General features: G+C 37.8%; 1 protein-coding gene across 1 annotated transcript in view; it reads left to right on the forward strand.

Moving 5' to 3' along the window:
* The window catches only part of dnah6 (dynein, axonemal, heavy chain 6), a 310,227-nt gene that overhangs the window by 170,474 nt on the left and 123,038 nt on the right, over positions 1–16,715 (forward strand). Inside the window, exons 49-55 of the mRNA XM_072587520.1 lie at positions 1,876–2,016; positions 3,963–4,205; positions 9,113–9,280; positions 11,620–11,855; positions 12,032–12,293; positions 13,162–13,285; positions 15,872–16,068. Coding sequence (XP_072443621.1) covers positions 1,876–2,016; positions 3,963–4,205; positions 9,113–9,280; positions 11,620–11,855; positions 12,032–12,293; positions 13,162–13,285; positions 15,872–16,068 — 1,371 coding nt within the window. The remainder of the gene's footprint in view (positions 1–1,875; positions 2,017–3,962; positions 4,206–9,112; positions 9,281–11,619; positions 11,856–12,031; positions 12,294–13,161; positions 13,286–15,871; positions 16,069–16,715) is intronic.

Here is a 16,715-nt window from a genome sequence, read left to right on the forward strand (position 1 = left end):
TTTTTGGCTAGCACAGACTCAATTCGCTAAAGGGCCTTTTCCTGTGCTGCTGACTTCTGATTCAATGACTCTAAGCCAGAAAGCCAATGACAGACAGGTCGAAAATTAGATCCAGTAATATTTTTGGCACCTACGTAGTGTGCTACAGACTGCCATAGAGTGGAGCAGTAAAGGGTTGAAATTACAACTGTTTTTTCTCCTTATGTTACATTGTTATTCATTGGCTTCAGAAAATGTGACAGTTATTTTACTTTGACCTCACATACTTATTCCATTTGATAAGTTTGTTCACTACTGAGAGATAATGCAATAACCACAGCTGTCAATTAACTCTTATGGATAATTTAAAGTTACTGTATAATAACAACAAAGAAGGTCTTGTCAAGGATGTGATAAACCAGAAGCGCAGCAGCATTCAGCTATGTGTTCCTTATAAAATTGTTACCTTGACTCAGAACAAAGATAAATGTTCCAGTTGTTCATTATCCTATTGATTTAGCTCAGCTGCAAGTTCCAGTTCGATTTCTTTAGGGATTTACTTGGAGTTCCAAAGAATAGAATAGCCTGTTTCACGAGCCTATAAATATTTATACTTTCAACTCTTGTATGAAAATGATTTAAACTGTCCTTGAGAGTTGCCTTCAGTGCTCCCTGACACCTAAAGAATCTCTGAAGGTACCACTTTAACTTTTAGCATTTCATCTCTTACGATTGTTAATAAAAACAAGATAATTTAGCTTGCAAAACTGTTCCATTATTCAGCGATATCATGACAAATCTGTTACATCATACGACATACAATCTAGTTGTCTGCTATTCTTGTATGTATGGCACCTTATCTCCCCAAACTTGATATGATGGTAGCGGCCCAAATCTGTTGCCTTGCATACTTTGGCCAGATATACCTACAAGTACATGGATATTTGACTTTGAGAGGTTCTTGAAGAAGTTTTATCAATAATGTCAGTACAGAACACATATAAACATCGTGAAATTAACATTTTGAAAATTCCTTTGATATTTAAAAAACAATGAATCTGATAGTATTAACTTTGGATTGAAACAAAATTTTGTATACTTGTTAAATAAAGATATTTCTAATGGCAATCTTTAGCAGTCATCCCATATGCAATAACTGGGTTGGTCAGATTCATGTCCGAGGGCTTACTTTTATTTACAGTGGATTTGTTACGAACTGCTATGCAATTTAGAGTTCAGGAATCATTCAAAGATTATGGATCTGATCTCTCTGACACTACAACAACAAATTCCTTGTTGTTCAGAAAATTTAAATCCTTTTTTTTCTGTATGATGGAATTTCAAGAAAAGATAAGCCACTGTATTTATTATTGAGTATTATTGAGTTACTATACCCAAATCCCAGCCCTTGCTCTTTCTGTATAATTAAATGAGAAAATGTGGAATGAAGGGAATTCCCATGATTTATCAAGTCCTCTCCATTAAGCATATATTTTACACCATATAGAAGCGCACACATCATATTTACACTCTTGCAACTTTTAACACCCTTGCAATAACTTTGCGTAACATTTGTCCTGTCTTTTAATGCTCATTAACCAAAACTATTCAAGATAAATCCAATTATGCTGTTCTCTGTATTTATTGTTAACATTGTTAACATGGATTCTACAAATCCCTGCATCTCCGGACCCAACATTATGTACAAGTTTGGTTATCTTAGTGCTCAACTTCAAATTTTAAGCTTATTTTCTTCCACCAAGAAGTTGCAGAGCTTTACTTTAAAGATGAGAAATTATTTGCCATTTACAACTTTTATTGAGGATCATATATGTACAGATCCTGATATGTTTGCGAACAAACAAAATATTAATCATGTGTCTTTCTTGCCCTCAGGTTTTTCAATTTTTTATAAATCGTGTTCGGCAGAAATTGCACATTGTACTTTGCATGAGTCCTGTTGGTGATGCATTTCGAGCTCGATGTCGAATGTTTCCATCTCTCGTAAATTGCTGTACTATTGACTGGTTTGTGCAGGTATGCAGTAATGTTAATACATTGCTGACCTCTGTCAGCCCCTATTTATATATTATGTTTCTAAAAATGAAGGGACAGCACAGACTTTAATGAAAATCGTGCAAGGACTAATCTTTTTATTCCCACCACCCAATCCACCACCTGAAGGATGAGGGAGTTATCAGGAATTTTTTAAATCCAAAATCCAACTACCTGCTTATTGCCTAAAACAACCAGAACCTCTTCTCCAAAATAGGAGTTATTTATTTTTTAATTTGAGCTCCTATGCCTGTTGTAGGCCTTAGTGCAATTTTCAGATGCTGGCGATGAAGAGACCTTGCCAGTGGTCCCTGAAAGAGACAACTGAAGACTGCTTAGAGAAAGGAGCACAATTCACGGTGCCAATGATACTTCAGTGAGCAAAATCTTCCTATCCATTTCTACCCACTTTACTTCCCTCTGAACATGTTATGAATTGGCTCTTAGTGTATTGGCAAATTTTATAATCAACAGGAAAAAAAAGTCTATATCAATAAGGATTATATTCAACCTCTATTGATAATCTGAATACAAAATATCTCCCCCAAGAATGAAATAACTTTCTTGGGTAATTTGTCTTCAGCTCTCAGCTCATCTCCTCAGCCAACCCATAAACATTCCCAATCCTGGTTCCATGCTGACCCATACTACCTCATATCCTGCACACATTCAAAAACTTCTCAGAGTCTTCATGCCAACCATAATTTTCTACTGAGCCCCATGGCCCCTGATAGCCCCTATGCTAATTTATTGCCATTTCATACCAACCTATCCCTTCCCCTTTACCCTACACCAACCATATCAACTCACCCAGTATCCAAACTTGGGCAAAGCTTAGGACCCATTATGAGGTGAGTTAGAATTCTATTAAAGAGAGTTCTGGTTGTGTTTTGCAGGTTTCACTATATTGAAAAACGTCATTCTTACAAACCCATTTACTACAGTGACATACCTTCAAGTACATTAAATTCAAGTACACAACCCCTTACAATTCCAAGACTTTGAGTAAATTCATTGTCCCACTTCAAAAAGAGTCTTTTGTGAACCCAACTCTTTGCTGATCTATATCTCATGTTAAGTAGATATTTTATTATTAAGGTGTATACTCTGTAATGATGTTTGTTTAATAGTTAATTTGGAGTTGTTAAATTGTTAGCCTTTTAGATTTGTGTCACTGTGGCTGTCTTGCCTTGGGGCCAGTTTTTAGTTGGAGAATTTTAATGCTCATTCAAAATTGACCCAGGCCTCATTCAAATGTTGCTATCTCTTCTGGATGAAAGGATTGTATGAAATGGTAGAAAATCAACCAAACAAGATGCTTACTGCCAAACAGGCAAGTGGTGTCTTTGTAAAAATTCATGTCAGATTCCTATGATAACATTGTGACCATACGTTAGAAAGGATGTCATTAGGTACCCTTTCCTATCATAACTGCGTAACAGATTAAAATACAAGCGGATCAGATTCCAGTGACTATTATCTTGGTGATTTTAATTGGCCAATCTCCAACATCAAGCCCACAATTGCTCCACGTGATTCTAAGTCCTGGGGAATTTGGTCAGCACAACAAATGAGTTTTACCAAAGGGTTGGTTTCTATGCAAGTACAATTCTGACTTGCCAAATGCCATAAGAATTAAGCGGAGACTTAGGCAATTCAGTCTCTCAATCATGGCTGATCTCATTCATAGCCTCAATTCTATTTCCTGCCCACTTCCCATAACCGTTTAGCCCATTACTAATTTAAAATTTGTGCATTGAATTTATTCACTGTCATGATGTTCACCACACTCTGATATAGTGAATTCCACAGAGTTTGAAAATTTGAAGTATGCTGTGAAATCTGGCACATTTTGTGATAAAGGCTAGTCATTTGTTCGCGTTAATAAAATGATAAGGAATTGATGCAAATTGCCCCTTTTCTTTCAGTGGCCACGAGAAGCGCTCCTTTCTGTATCAAAGAACTTCTTTGCAAATGTTGATCTGGGCAGTGATGAAATGAAGGAAAGGTTTTCTGAAATGTGTGTACAAGTTCACACAAGTGTGAATGAGAAGGCAGATCAATACTATGCTGAGCTGCGACGACGATACTATACAACACCCACATCTTATCTCGAACTTATTAACCTCTACTTGGCCATGCTGGCAGAGAAACGAAAGGAACTAATTTCGGTAAAGCTCTAGACTTTGAAGTTGTTCAACAAAACTAAATGCCAAATTAAGTTTCTGGTGATGCAGTTATTTTTGAGCAACACTATTTCTTTGAACTGTCATTTGAATAAAAGGAAAAAATTGATCTTTGGGAGGAAAGGGGGCAATATTTAAAGAGTTGTTTGATTCTAAGCAAGTCCACTTGAAACTTTCAAGAAATTCAGTTCACCCTAATATTGTTTCCATCATAACGAGGAACGAAAGAGTGTGTAACAAGCTATCTACCATAGAATAACTCAGGTCTGATTATGAAATTTTATTGTTTTCCTCTTGACAGGTTCAGCAGTGAAAAAAGCCTTTACATTTGTCTGTTGGAATCATGGAATAGAATCATAGAATACCTACAGTGCAGAAAGAGGCCATTTGGCCTACTGAATCTGCTTTGACCCTCTGAAAACCGTTCCACCCAGACAGGAAAGCCCCCATTCCATCCATGTAAACCTGAATGGCATTTTTACCTTGGCTAACCCATCCAACCTGCTCATTTATGGACTGTGGGAGGAAATCTGAGCACCCAGGGAAACCCATGCAGACATAGGGAGAATGTGCAATCTCCACTCAGACAGTCACCCAAAGGTGGAATTGAACCCTGGTCCCTGGCACTGTGAAGCAGCACTGCTAACTGCTGTGCCCTCATGCTGCCCTTGGTTAGTGAGGGTGGTCAAGTTAATAGTTGCAAGCAAGATTGCTGGGATTTGAAAACCTGCAGCTGGAAACTGTGGTCACTGTGCCATGTTTGTACTCCCCACCAGCCCTAGTGAACTTTCTAGGCTCAGTATGAGACTTTTAATAACGGTTGTATTACATCCGTGATCTATCTGAAAATGATGCATGCTCCACAAGGGATGTGGATTGTCTGGCGTACAAAGTTAAAAATCACAAAACACCAGGTTATAGTCCAACAGGTGCACTATTTGGAAGCACTAGCTTTCAGAGCGCTGCTCCTTCATCAGGTGGTTGTGGACTACACAGTTGTAAGACACAGAATTTATAAGAAAAGTTTACAGTGTGATATGACTGGAATCATACATTGAAAAATATCTTCACTGTTTGCTAAGTCTCTCATCTGTTAGAATGATCATGATAGTTTCACTTCTTTCATACGTAAATCACAAAACATTTTTTAAAAGTTACATTCTCAGGTTAACTGTAACAATTGGTGTCAGCCCAGATGGGATGTTGAAGGTGTTAGTCCTCTTTGTTCTGTTGTCTGTGCCATAATGTTTAGACTGATTCTAATCTAAAAAATGAGTTAACAGAGTCTTACATGGATTAATGCAGTTTTTGAGCAAAGTACAATGTAACTTTGCAAGTACAAATTCACCCCCACAAATGTACGTGTGTGTGCGTGTGTGTATCTGTCTGTCTGGGGTGGGGTGTTGTGAGTGTCTGAGAGAGAGTGTATATGTGTGTATGAGTGGAAAGGGGTCTCAGTCTGTGAGAGGGTGCATGTGTGAGTGTAGGAGTGCGTGTATGTATACATGTGTGTGTGTGTGTGTTCCGAAAGCTAGTGCTTCCAAATAGTGCACCTGTTGGACTATAACTTGGTGTTGTGCAATTTTTAACTTTGTACACCCCAGTCCAACACCGGCATCTCCAAATCATGACGATCGTCTGGCATAAGTGCAGATGCTGCCAGACCTGCTGAGTTTTATCAGCAATTTCTGTTTTTGTTTCAGATTTCCTGCATCCACAGTTTTTTGTTTTAACATGTTTCCTCACCTCCAAGCAAGAGTGCTGCTTTTATAATTATAATGTGTCATAATCTCTAGTTGATAATACAGCAGGCTCTGCAGGTCTGTCCTGCTGGAACCTCTATTCAAAAGATGGAATGAGGATAAGGAGGAAGATGGAAAGGGTGTTAGGAACCTGGATGAAAAGTAGAGCAAGGTTGACGTGGAGGTCATGGTCAGATGCTTTAGAGAGATGGAGAAGGGAGGGGAATGGAATGACAATCAGAAAAAAAACCTATGAACTGCAGTGCATTAATTACTTTGAGCAGAGGCCTAAAGTAACAAGTCAAAGGACAAAGGGAAAAGGAGATTGAAGGGAGGAGGGAAAGTTGAAGATAAGGTAGGGGTAATAAGCTAGAAATCACAGTTGTGGGACAGAAATGGAAGAATAGGCTTGGAGTAGCTTCTGACTCTGCGGTGGTTCCCCATTACAAGCAGGGCTGTAGTAAGAAAATTGCTTTCCATTTATGTGAAAATGCAGTACCATCTGGTGATGTGATGCATCTTTGAGGTAGTCAAGCTGACTTGTTGCTTCAGCTGCAAGTCAATTTCTTCTTGTTTAGAAGTGTAATTTCAATAGGCAGCTGGGGTTGACAGAAGATCCAGCAATGTGGTCTGTGTGCCAGTTAAGGAATTTGTAATAGCTGGAGTTTATGGTTCAGTGACTACAAGCCCAAAATTGGACACTCTGAATTGAGTCACAGCAGCAAAAATTAGAGCTAAGAGAAAATTGGCCAAACTAAGTTAAACAGCAACTAAGAGCTATTAGGTACAGAGAACAATAGAAACCAAGATCAAAGAGGTTAAAAGATCTAAAAGACAAACCACTTATAACCAGCTCAAGGATTATGTATGTGTGAAATATTGATCAAAAGTTCTGGCATCTTGACTGCCGGAATATGTGCACTTTATACCTTTCGGCATGACAACAGTAAAGGGTGTTGATGCAACCTCATTGGATGATTTGAGCTTAGCTCATGACCTCATTGGCCAAAGATCACAGAACATTCTGGAAGGACAGGTGTGAGGGATAACACACGCCTAGAAGTCGTCCCTCAGTGAAGACTCAGAGAAAAGTCAATGAAGGCTCACAGGGAAGACTTGCAGCAAGTCCATGCAGCAACCTAAGAAGATCCAGGAGAAGATGTGTTCTGACCTGTGAGACCCACCTTTATAGAAGAGAACCAGCCTTATGTCTGAGAGGAAGGACATTCCAACAACCCAGTTCGCATACATGGATCATTGTGGGCAATATAATTTCTTGGATGGCAAGATCTAGACAAAGAGTAAATATTGGGAAATTTTCACATAGTGATTTTTAATAAGGAATATTTTGTTAATAAAATTGAGTTGAACTGTCATTTTGTCCTCCTCACCTATAAGACAGTTTAGGTAATGAGTTTTTAATACATAAGAAATTAAAATATTCAAAGCACGGACAACAAGATATACTTCCAGAATTATTATTTTGTTGCTTGTCAGTGTGACAAAAAAACTACATATTATTTCCTATTTTGTCATTGGTAGATCTTCTGTGATATTACTCATGACAAATGGGATAGCCTTAGCGATATTGTTTCTCGACTTGTTGTAACATATCTTGGGTGGGACTTAAACCCAAGCCTTCCAACTCAGAGGGTGGGAAAGTAAAATTGCACTACAAAGACCCTTTTTAATGGGTGAAATTATGAGGTGGGTGTAGCCTGTTTGAACATAATATGGTACATGTCTGAGACAGGTGGAACTTGAACCTACGCCTCCTGGCTTAGATGTAGGGACACTACCACTTTGCCACAAGAAACCTCAGAGGTAGGACATACATTTAGACATTTTTTGAAGTGTGACGAAGAGCTAGAATGTGCCACGTAAAATGATGTTGGTCAGAAGTGTGTGTTAGATGCAATTGTAAAATATCATGTCGATTGACAACCAATTGGAAATAAAGTTAGGATTTTGCTTTCTCCTACTCTGCAGTAATTACCGAAAAGTGTGTAATCACATTTTTAATTATTTGTGACTATTATGTGATGAGAATTTATTTCCCAGGAAATATTGGATTGTTGCCTGTAATGAGGTGTGAGTGAACTGGTTTAGGTAGGATGGTTGAATATTACATTCATAATTTTGTCTTTATCATGACAAAGATAGGGAATATTAAAATCATATTTATTTTGAACCAAATATAATTAGTTTTAATTGCAGTTGGCAGAGTGAAGTGTCTCTCAAAAACTTGTAATTATAACTGATAACATTTAGTCATCCCATTTAGTGTAGGGTTGCTCTCTGTTTTGTGCATTGTGTTGCATGGAATTAAGTGATTGATCAGAACTTGGAGTCTGCATCTTCAATGACAATCCTCATATTTTTTTTTTGCTGCAAGCTTGTTTCTAAAGCTATCATTAGTCAGGCAGCAGTGATTGTTGGTTGTTGTGAATTATCCCAGTGTGCTGTTTCGAGATAGCATTGCCTCTTGCTGTTATTTTCATGCTCAAATCTCCCAGTTTGGCAGACAAACAGAAAAAGCTATAAACAGGGTTAAATAATTGTAACTATACTGTTGTTCAATGCTCTTGCACTTCCACAAGCTTCTGCAGCTTCTGTCCAATTTTGTACAAATTTATACCTAATACAGTCTGAAAGTTAGTAATACTGAAGAACTTTCATTGTTTATTGTTACTTTTATGGACATAAGACTTATAAAATGCTACTTAAATTCTATATTGGACAACAATATAATTTTGATATATAAGTTTTATTAAAAAAATTTTTTCATAGCTGCCTGAGAGAGAATTCAATAGCCATGTACTTTCAGATACAAATATTCAATCGCTGTTACTAATTTTAATGTATTCTGATTATATTTGTGAGACATATAAGAAGGACTTAACATTTTTAATGTTAGATATCAGAGAATTTGTGAAGGGGTCTTTTTTTTCCAATTGTAGTTAATTTAAAATAATTAACTAGTCTACAAGTAAATTGTTTCATATTTTTACATATAAATATTCAATCACTTCTGCACATATCTGCATTGATTATGTAGTTTTATTATAGTTGGTGTGATCTGATTAGCTGAAAATGTCAATATGAGTGATGATGTCTGAATTACTTTTAATATTTCTGGTGTAATAACAGGCTCGGGATCGTGTGAAAAATGGTCTTACCAAATTGCTAGAGACTAATGTACTGGTCGACACAATGCAAGTTGAGCTTTCAGCTCTTGAACCAATTCTCCAGCAGAAATCAGTTGATGTAAATGCGTTAATGGAGAAATTGAGTGTGGACCATGCAGAGGCAGACCAGGTAAGCAATCTAAAGACAATCATTTTAAGGAAGTCTCTGCTTGATTATTAGCTGTATTGTTTTAAATTTTTTAATGTCCCTTCGGTCATTAAGATTCCGTCTCACACCTTCCTCTGAAGGGACTATAATTCTTTTAAGCAACACTATTAGAGTTTTTATTAGAATTACTGCAAGATACAATGGAAACTGTAAATCTGAATTAAAAATTAAGAGTTCTGTAAAAATCAGCTGTTTTGGAGGCATTCTGTGGAGAGCATAGCTAGCTTTTCCAGTCAAAAATGACTGTTAAGTGATGAAGTTTCAGCTGTATCAAAGTCAATAATTTTAGTAAAAACCGTCATTTAGAAATTTGGTTGGTTTTATGTATGTGGGCAGGGGGTGGCACAAGGAATAATTGATGCATCTAAAAGGTGAGGACCAAACAAACTCAGTAGAAATTGGGCCTCTGTTCTTATTGTCATTGAGCTGGTGAGCTGCAGCCATTACTATACAGCACACCAGCAGACCAGAATGAAAGAGATTGTGCAATTGCACCCCCCCCCCCCCCCCCCACAAAAAGCAAATGGCTGGACCTGACCCAATTGTCCTCAATTTTAGCATCTGTGCCATTGATAGGAGCCAGCATCTACTGATTGGATTGTTGCATGATTATCTCTGTCATCAACATTTAAGTTAAAAATCACACAACACCAGGTTATAGTCCAACAGGTTTAATTGGAAGCACACTGGCTTTCGGAGCGACGCTCCTTCATCAGGTGGTAGTGGAGGGCTCGATCGTAACACAGAATTTATAGCAAAAATTTACAGTGTGATGTAACTGAAATTATAAATTGAAAAATTGATTCTGTTAAGCCTTTCATCTGTTAGAATACAGTGATAGTTTCACTTCTTTCATGTGTAAATCACAAAACACTTTTTTTTAAAGTTGCATTCTCGGGTTAGCTGTTAACAATGGTGATAGCTAGACAATATGTTGAAAGTGTTAGCCCCCTGTGTTCTCTGTCTATGACCTGATGTTTAGATTGATTCTAATCTAAAAAGTGAGTTAACAGAGTTTTGCATAAATTCATGCAGTTTTTGAGCTCAGAGTTCTACATGAATGTATGCAGTTTTGAGCAAAGTGCAATGTAACTCTGCAAGTACAAATTCACCACACAAAATATATGTGTGCATGTGGGTCTTTGTCTGTGTGTGTGTGTGTGTCCGTCTGGGGTGGGAGTTGTGAGGGGGTGCATGTGTGGGAGTGTGTGTGTCTATAAGGGTGTGTGTGGGTGTCTGTGTGCGCTCTGTGTGTACCTGTGTCCGTGTGTATGTGAGAGTGTGTGTGTGTGTGTGTAGGAATATCTGTGTGTGTGTGTGTAGGAATATCTGTGTGTGTGTGTGTGTAGGAATATCTGTGTGTGTGTGTGTGTGTGCGTGTAGTGCAATGGTGATCACCTGTAATGTGACATGAACCCAAGGTCCCGGTTGAGGCCCTCCCTATGGGTACCGAACTTAGCTATCAGCCTCTGCTCGGCCACTTTCCTCTGCTGCCTGTCCCGAAGTCCACCTTGGTGGATGGTCACCCGAAGGTCCAAGGCTAAATGTCCTGGACCACTGAAGTGTTCCCCAACTGGGAGGGAACCTTCCTGTCTGTTGATTGTTGTGCGATGCCCATTCATCCGTTGTCGTAGCCTTTGCTCGGTTTCCCCAATGTACCATGCCACTGGGCATCCTTGCCTGCAACATATAAGATAGATAATGTTGGCTGAGTCACATGAGTATCTGCCGTGTACAAGGTGGGAGGTGTTCCAACACCGGCATCTCCAAATCAGATCAACATTTAATGTTGTTCCAAAGCAGTGATCTTAATAGCGATAATAACTTTGTGAACTTTCTTTACTTAAATAAACTTATTCCACCTAACGCACACATTTTGTCTCAGAAAAAAGTAATAACTTGTGCACCAACACAAGATATTTGCATACACCTGTCACCACTGCACATCACACTTTACTTACAGCATCAATCTCTTCAACACTCAATGGCAATGCCATTAGAGATCGACTAGTGAGAATTTAAGTGACAGTCCTTAAAGCCTTGATGGGAACATTTTGGGAATGGCATCCATTTTGATACAACTGAAATGAGGTTCATATACTTTTATCATTCTTTTTTAGAGATTCTTTCTTTAAAAAAGTGCTGTAGGTTATTGAAAATGAACACGATAATTTCTCAAAATTTCAGAGTTATGGCAAACACATAACAATATACATGTCAGGTTATTCAATTGGTGATATATTAACTGAAGAAAGTTAAAGTATAGATAAAAGTTTAAATTTTTTTTTGGTTTGTGTTAGATTCGTAAAATTGTACAGGAAGATGAAGTTTTAGCCAAGTCAAAAGCTGCAGAGACCCAAGCTATAGCTGATGATGCACAGCGAGATCTTGATGAAGCTATGCCTGCCTTGGATGCAGCAAACAAAGCTCTGGATTCTTTGGACAAGGCAGATATATCTGAAGTTAGAGTATTTACCAAACCTCCAGATCTTGTCATGACTGTCATGGAAGCCATTTGCATCCTGCTTAATACAAAGTGAGTAACATGTCATTGCCCAGTCAATCATGGGTCCTGTATTGGAAGATACCAGCCATTTTTCTTTCTTTTACTGAATTAAGATACTTTGGTGATCATGCTTTAGGATTTGTTTATGGATCAATCCATTGACTCTAAAGACTAATGAAACTAAGTTGTTTTTAAATTTATGTTAGAACGGACTGGGCTTCAGCGAAGCAAGTTCTTGGTGATTCAAACTTCTTGAAGAAGCTCATGGATTATGACAAAGACAACATTAAACCCCAGATTCTGCAACGTCTTCAGAAATATATCAATAATCCTGATTTCGTGCCAGAAAAAGTAGAAAAAGTGTCCAAAGCTTGCAAATCTATGTGTATGTGGGTGAGAGCTATGGATCTATATTCTCGAGTTTCTAAAGAGGTCGAGCCAAAACGGATAAAACTAGCCGCGGCTCAGGTGAGTTAGAATCTCAAGGGTTTATATTCATGTGATTTAAAATAATAGTGAATAACATTAACCCTTGAATACAATGGGAAAGGAATGGTAGAGAGTTCATATTGGTAGACCTACTTGCCTGTTTAGGCTCTAATGCCATGTTATCTTGAATTTTCCACTTGCCAGCCCAGGTGTTTTGCTTTAATCAAGTGTGAACCTCATGAATTCATATGAATAAAATCCACAGGCAAACTGAATAGGGTGTGCATTATGGATATTTGTTCAGTAACTGCTGGTGAAAGAGCTGGAGCAAGCATAAAAATGTACATGTGCAAATAGATTTCATGCATCCATGAGGACTCCTTTGGGCAACCCAAGAATGGTGTGTCCTGTGCTGTCGCGTGGCCCTGCTTCTCTGCAGTCAAATGTCATCACCACTCATCTCTTTACTCTTTCTGCTGGTTGGCTCAACCTGTAATTTGCCTGATAATGGGCTGGCTTAGAGTTAATGAACTGTGATAGGAAATCTGAAGCTTGTTAGATATATCTTTTTCAGACCTGGGCCTCCTGCTGCAGATCTTTTTTGACTCATCCACATGTTGCATCCACTGTTTATCTAGAAATGTAAGTCTCCAACATGTCCTGACCTCTCCTCCCTCTGTCCCCCTGCCCTTGGCAAATCAATCTGCATTTTAAAGTGAATTGTAAGTATGCATTGATAAAGTCAAGATTACTGCATAATTTAGACCCAGCAACATTTTGAGGTGATCTAACAATTTGCAATTAAAGAAGAGACTCATCACTGCAAAGGTCTTTCAAATTATATTTATTTTTGAAAGGAGATATCATTTCCACACATCCCTTCACCATTCCTTTAATTAATTACTAGGCTGAACTTGATGCCACCTTGGCAACACTGAAGGAAAAACAGGCTAAATTAAGGCAACTTGATCAAAGACTCGAGGATCTTCAAGAACAGTATGATAACAATGTGGGAGAGAAAGAACAGCTTGGTGAGCTATTATTGGAAGTATTCCAAGATAATGTTTAATTTCATTGTTCAAAGATGAACAAAATTAGTAAAAAATGATTGTGTCTAGTGATACAAAGAAATGGCATAAATATTGGACGAACTCATTTATTTACACAATTTTGAATTGTAAACTAGAACATTTTGTTAGCAAATATTTGTAATCAAGCAGTCCACTAATTTAAGAAATTACAAGATATGTAATGAATTGGCACAAATGTCAGTATTTTGAAAGAGTGAGATCAAATGGGTTGAAGAGCCCTCATTATCCAGTATGACTTTGTAACCTTGTGATATTTTATCTAAATAGCAATAGTAATTGGGACTCAAAAGTAACCTGTTGACGACGATATTATTTGGGGTGTTCTGTGGATGTGCAATATGCAATTTACATGTGCAATTCCTTTCTCTTTTGCCTGTTTGAGAGTTGAACAAAATTCACTTCAACTGATTTATTGGGGCTAGTTGCAAGGAGTCACCTTAAAAAAGACTGGAGTTTAGCAGAACTTTGGATTTCTGCTCCAAGCAGAACTTATTTGATGCTGAGGATCCAGAGTGAAGGCCAGCAAGTCACTTCTTGTACATCAGGAAACTGAATATATTTGCCTCAGAAGCACTTTGGGATTCAGATGATTCAGACAATGAAAGTGGAGCAGGTTGAGAGTAAGCCAGCCACAAATGCTTCTCGTAGGAAATCTTAAGCCAAGATTTAAATGAGCAATATGACAAGGCTGGGAGCTGAAGTAAATTGGGGAACAAAACTTAAAGATGACGAAGGAAAGAAGTAATGCAGGTCTTGTGAAGATGGAGCACAGTGGAACCTGAGGACCGAAACTGGGATTGCTGTTCGGTACAGATGGGACCAAGCCGTACATGCTGAAGTCACAATGGAGCTGCTTTTCCTGGAAGATGAACATGTGGTGGTATGCAGAATGAAATTCTGACGATTATACATTGAAATACAGAACATACTGAAATAACATTGTTGGTTGCAGAGCTGGAGTTGCTACACTGTGGGATGGAACAGAACAATTGTGTAGCATTTAAGTTTGTGTTATATGACTCTATGGCTCTAAGCAACCAGTAGAATAGGAATAGGTAGAATTAAAGCAATGAATGTAAATAGCAGATATGGAGATCTTGAGATGGCAGTGTAAATTTGGAATGTTTTGTACTTGGGCCTCAGTAGTGGCAAGGAATACAGTTTGAATAGGAGTGTTCTGAGGGGGCCTGGGAAGGAACCGAGTTGAAATATAGAAAACAGATTTCATTTTGAAATGGATTGAATAAAACTGGGCATTTAGTAAGGTGACAAAATGGCACAGAATTGGTGCTGTCTGGAAATGAGGGCAAATTCACAAAAGATGACCTGGAACCTGGGCACAATGAAAGAAAGAACTCAATTATATGCAGCATTTTGAGACCTACTGGATTGTCCAAAGCTCTTCACAATTAATGGGTATTTTTGAAGTATTTTATTGTGATATATAAGGAAATCTGGTAACGAAACGAGATTCCAAAAATGTCACTGAGATAAGTGACCAAAAATTTGGGTTGTTGTCACTGGGAATAAATATTGATGAAAATTTGGAAGAAGCTATTATCCTTAAGTTAGTGTCAAGAAATCTTTAATATTGCCCTATAAGGAAAGATGGGTACTCAGTTTTACATCTCATTTATCACTTTCCATTGGGGTTTCAGCTTGGTTTATGTATGTACATTCCTGAATTCGTGCTTGAAGCTATAACATTCTGAATCAGAAGTAGTAGGGCTGCTTTTGGGCCATGCCTGTGAATAGGTAAACTACTGAGTTGGAAAGGATTAATGGAAGCCATGATAGAATACAAATATGGCAATGCATCTACTGGTGATTTTTTTCGCCCATTGATCAGGTTGATTAATGGTGTTAAGTGGTTAACAAGGATTACAATAAGATTTAATTGGTGTACAGTACTATTTGGTTCCACTTGGCAACCAGCAAAGCTTTAGTTTTACAATTGAATTGCTGATTCATAATGCTATGATTCCACTGCATTACTATCTTTGGGACTGTGATTTTTACTTTCGCCATCTGGGCATAAATTAATCAGAAAAGATTGCCCAATCTTTCACGGACCCTAACAAAAATTGCTGGAAAAGCTCAGCAGGTTTGGGAACATCTGTGGAGAGAAATAAGAGTTAACCTTTTGGGTCCACTGACTTCCTTAGACCCTTTCATAGATCCTGCTTGATTTTCAACTCATTAAAATCAGTGGGATGTGAAATAGGTAACTTTTCCAGTGGGTGGGTGATCCACACAACCAGAGGACCATGCTGGCAGTGAAGCTAAGAATTGCATCTAAAATCTGATTTTGTATCAACAGACTATTTTTACCTTGCAAAGTGATCAAAAACAATCAGTACCAGATAAGCTCTCATTACACACTTACCTGATTTATCTTTTCCCTTGAATTCTTTGGATAGAAGTATGTTCAGAAAATTTGCAATTTACTCTGCTTAATTTATTGTTTTTAACAATTTTGATAATTTCAATTGTAATTGCTCGAGTGTAACACTTTTTTCTCTTTAGCACAAACAATGGAACTAACTCAGGCTCGATTAGTGCGTGCTGGAAAACTTACTGCTGCTCTTGGAGATGAACAAATTCGTTGGCAAGAGAGCATAGTTCTTTTTGAACAGGAAATAGCAAATATTATTGGAAATGTCTTCATTGCAGCAGCTTGTGTGGCATATTATGGAGCCTTTACTTCTAAGTACCGGCAGCTGGTATGTCACAGTCTTGTCAATGTAATTTAATCACTGAAGTGCAGAATGTCCTAGAACTACGAATAACGACAGAAGCAAAATAAACAATTTGCTTTTGCTATGTGTTAAGTACCATGAAATCTTTGAACAGTTGTTTTGGCTTTCCACTATCGGGCACATGTTATTGTCAACCATGCTACCTGAGTGGTGGTGGAATTTCCATTTCTGCATCCTGATTTGTTGTTGGCCAAGAGTGGTAACCAACCTTGCTGAGCAGTGAGCTATATTTATGTTTTCAAATTAGGATGGTGGCCATTTGTTGAGTTTCAAAAGTACATAGTGACAAATAGATACTAGACCTTTTATTAACTGCAGACATCACTTAAGGAGAATTGTTTAAATTAGCATGCTTGTGACTTGACACATTTTATAGCATTTCAACATACAGTAATTGTCAATCTGCAGTTTCTTTCTCAAAGAAATAACCTAATGCTGCAATTGCATTGTCATTTGTAGGAAAGCTGTATCATCTGTATAAATAGATTGCCATAAAATTATTTGTTTATTTGTAATCAGTAAGTATTGTTTTAATAGGGATTTCAAAAGAGAATTATTGATCTGGCGTGCCTTGAGCTTAAAAAACAGTATATATTTATTGTGGTTCCCTG

Source organism: Chiloscyllium punctatum, chromosome 2 (assembly GCF_047496795.1).
Source record: "Chiloscyllium punctatum isolate Juve2018m chromosome 2, sChiPun1.3, whole genome shotgun sequence".
NCBI lineage: Eukaryota > Metazoa > Chordata > Chondrichthyes > Orectolobiformes > Hemiscylliidae > Chiloscyllium > Chiloscyllium punctatum.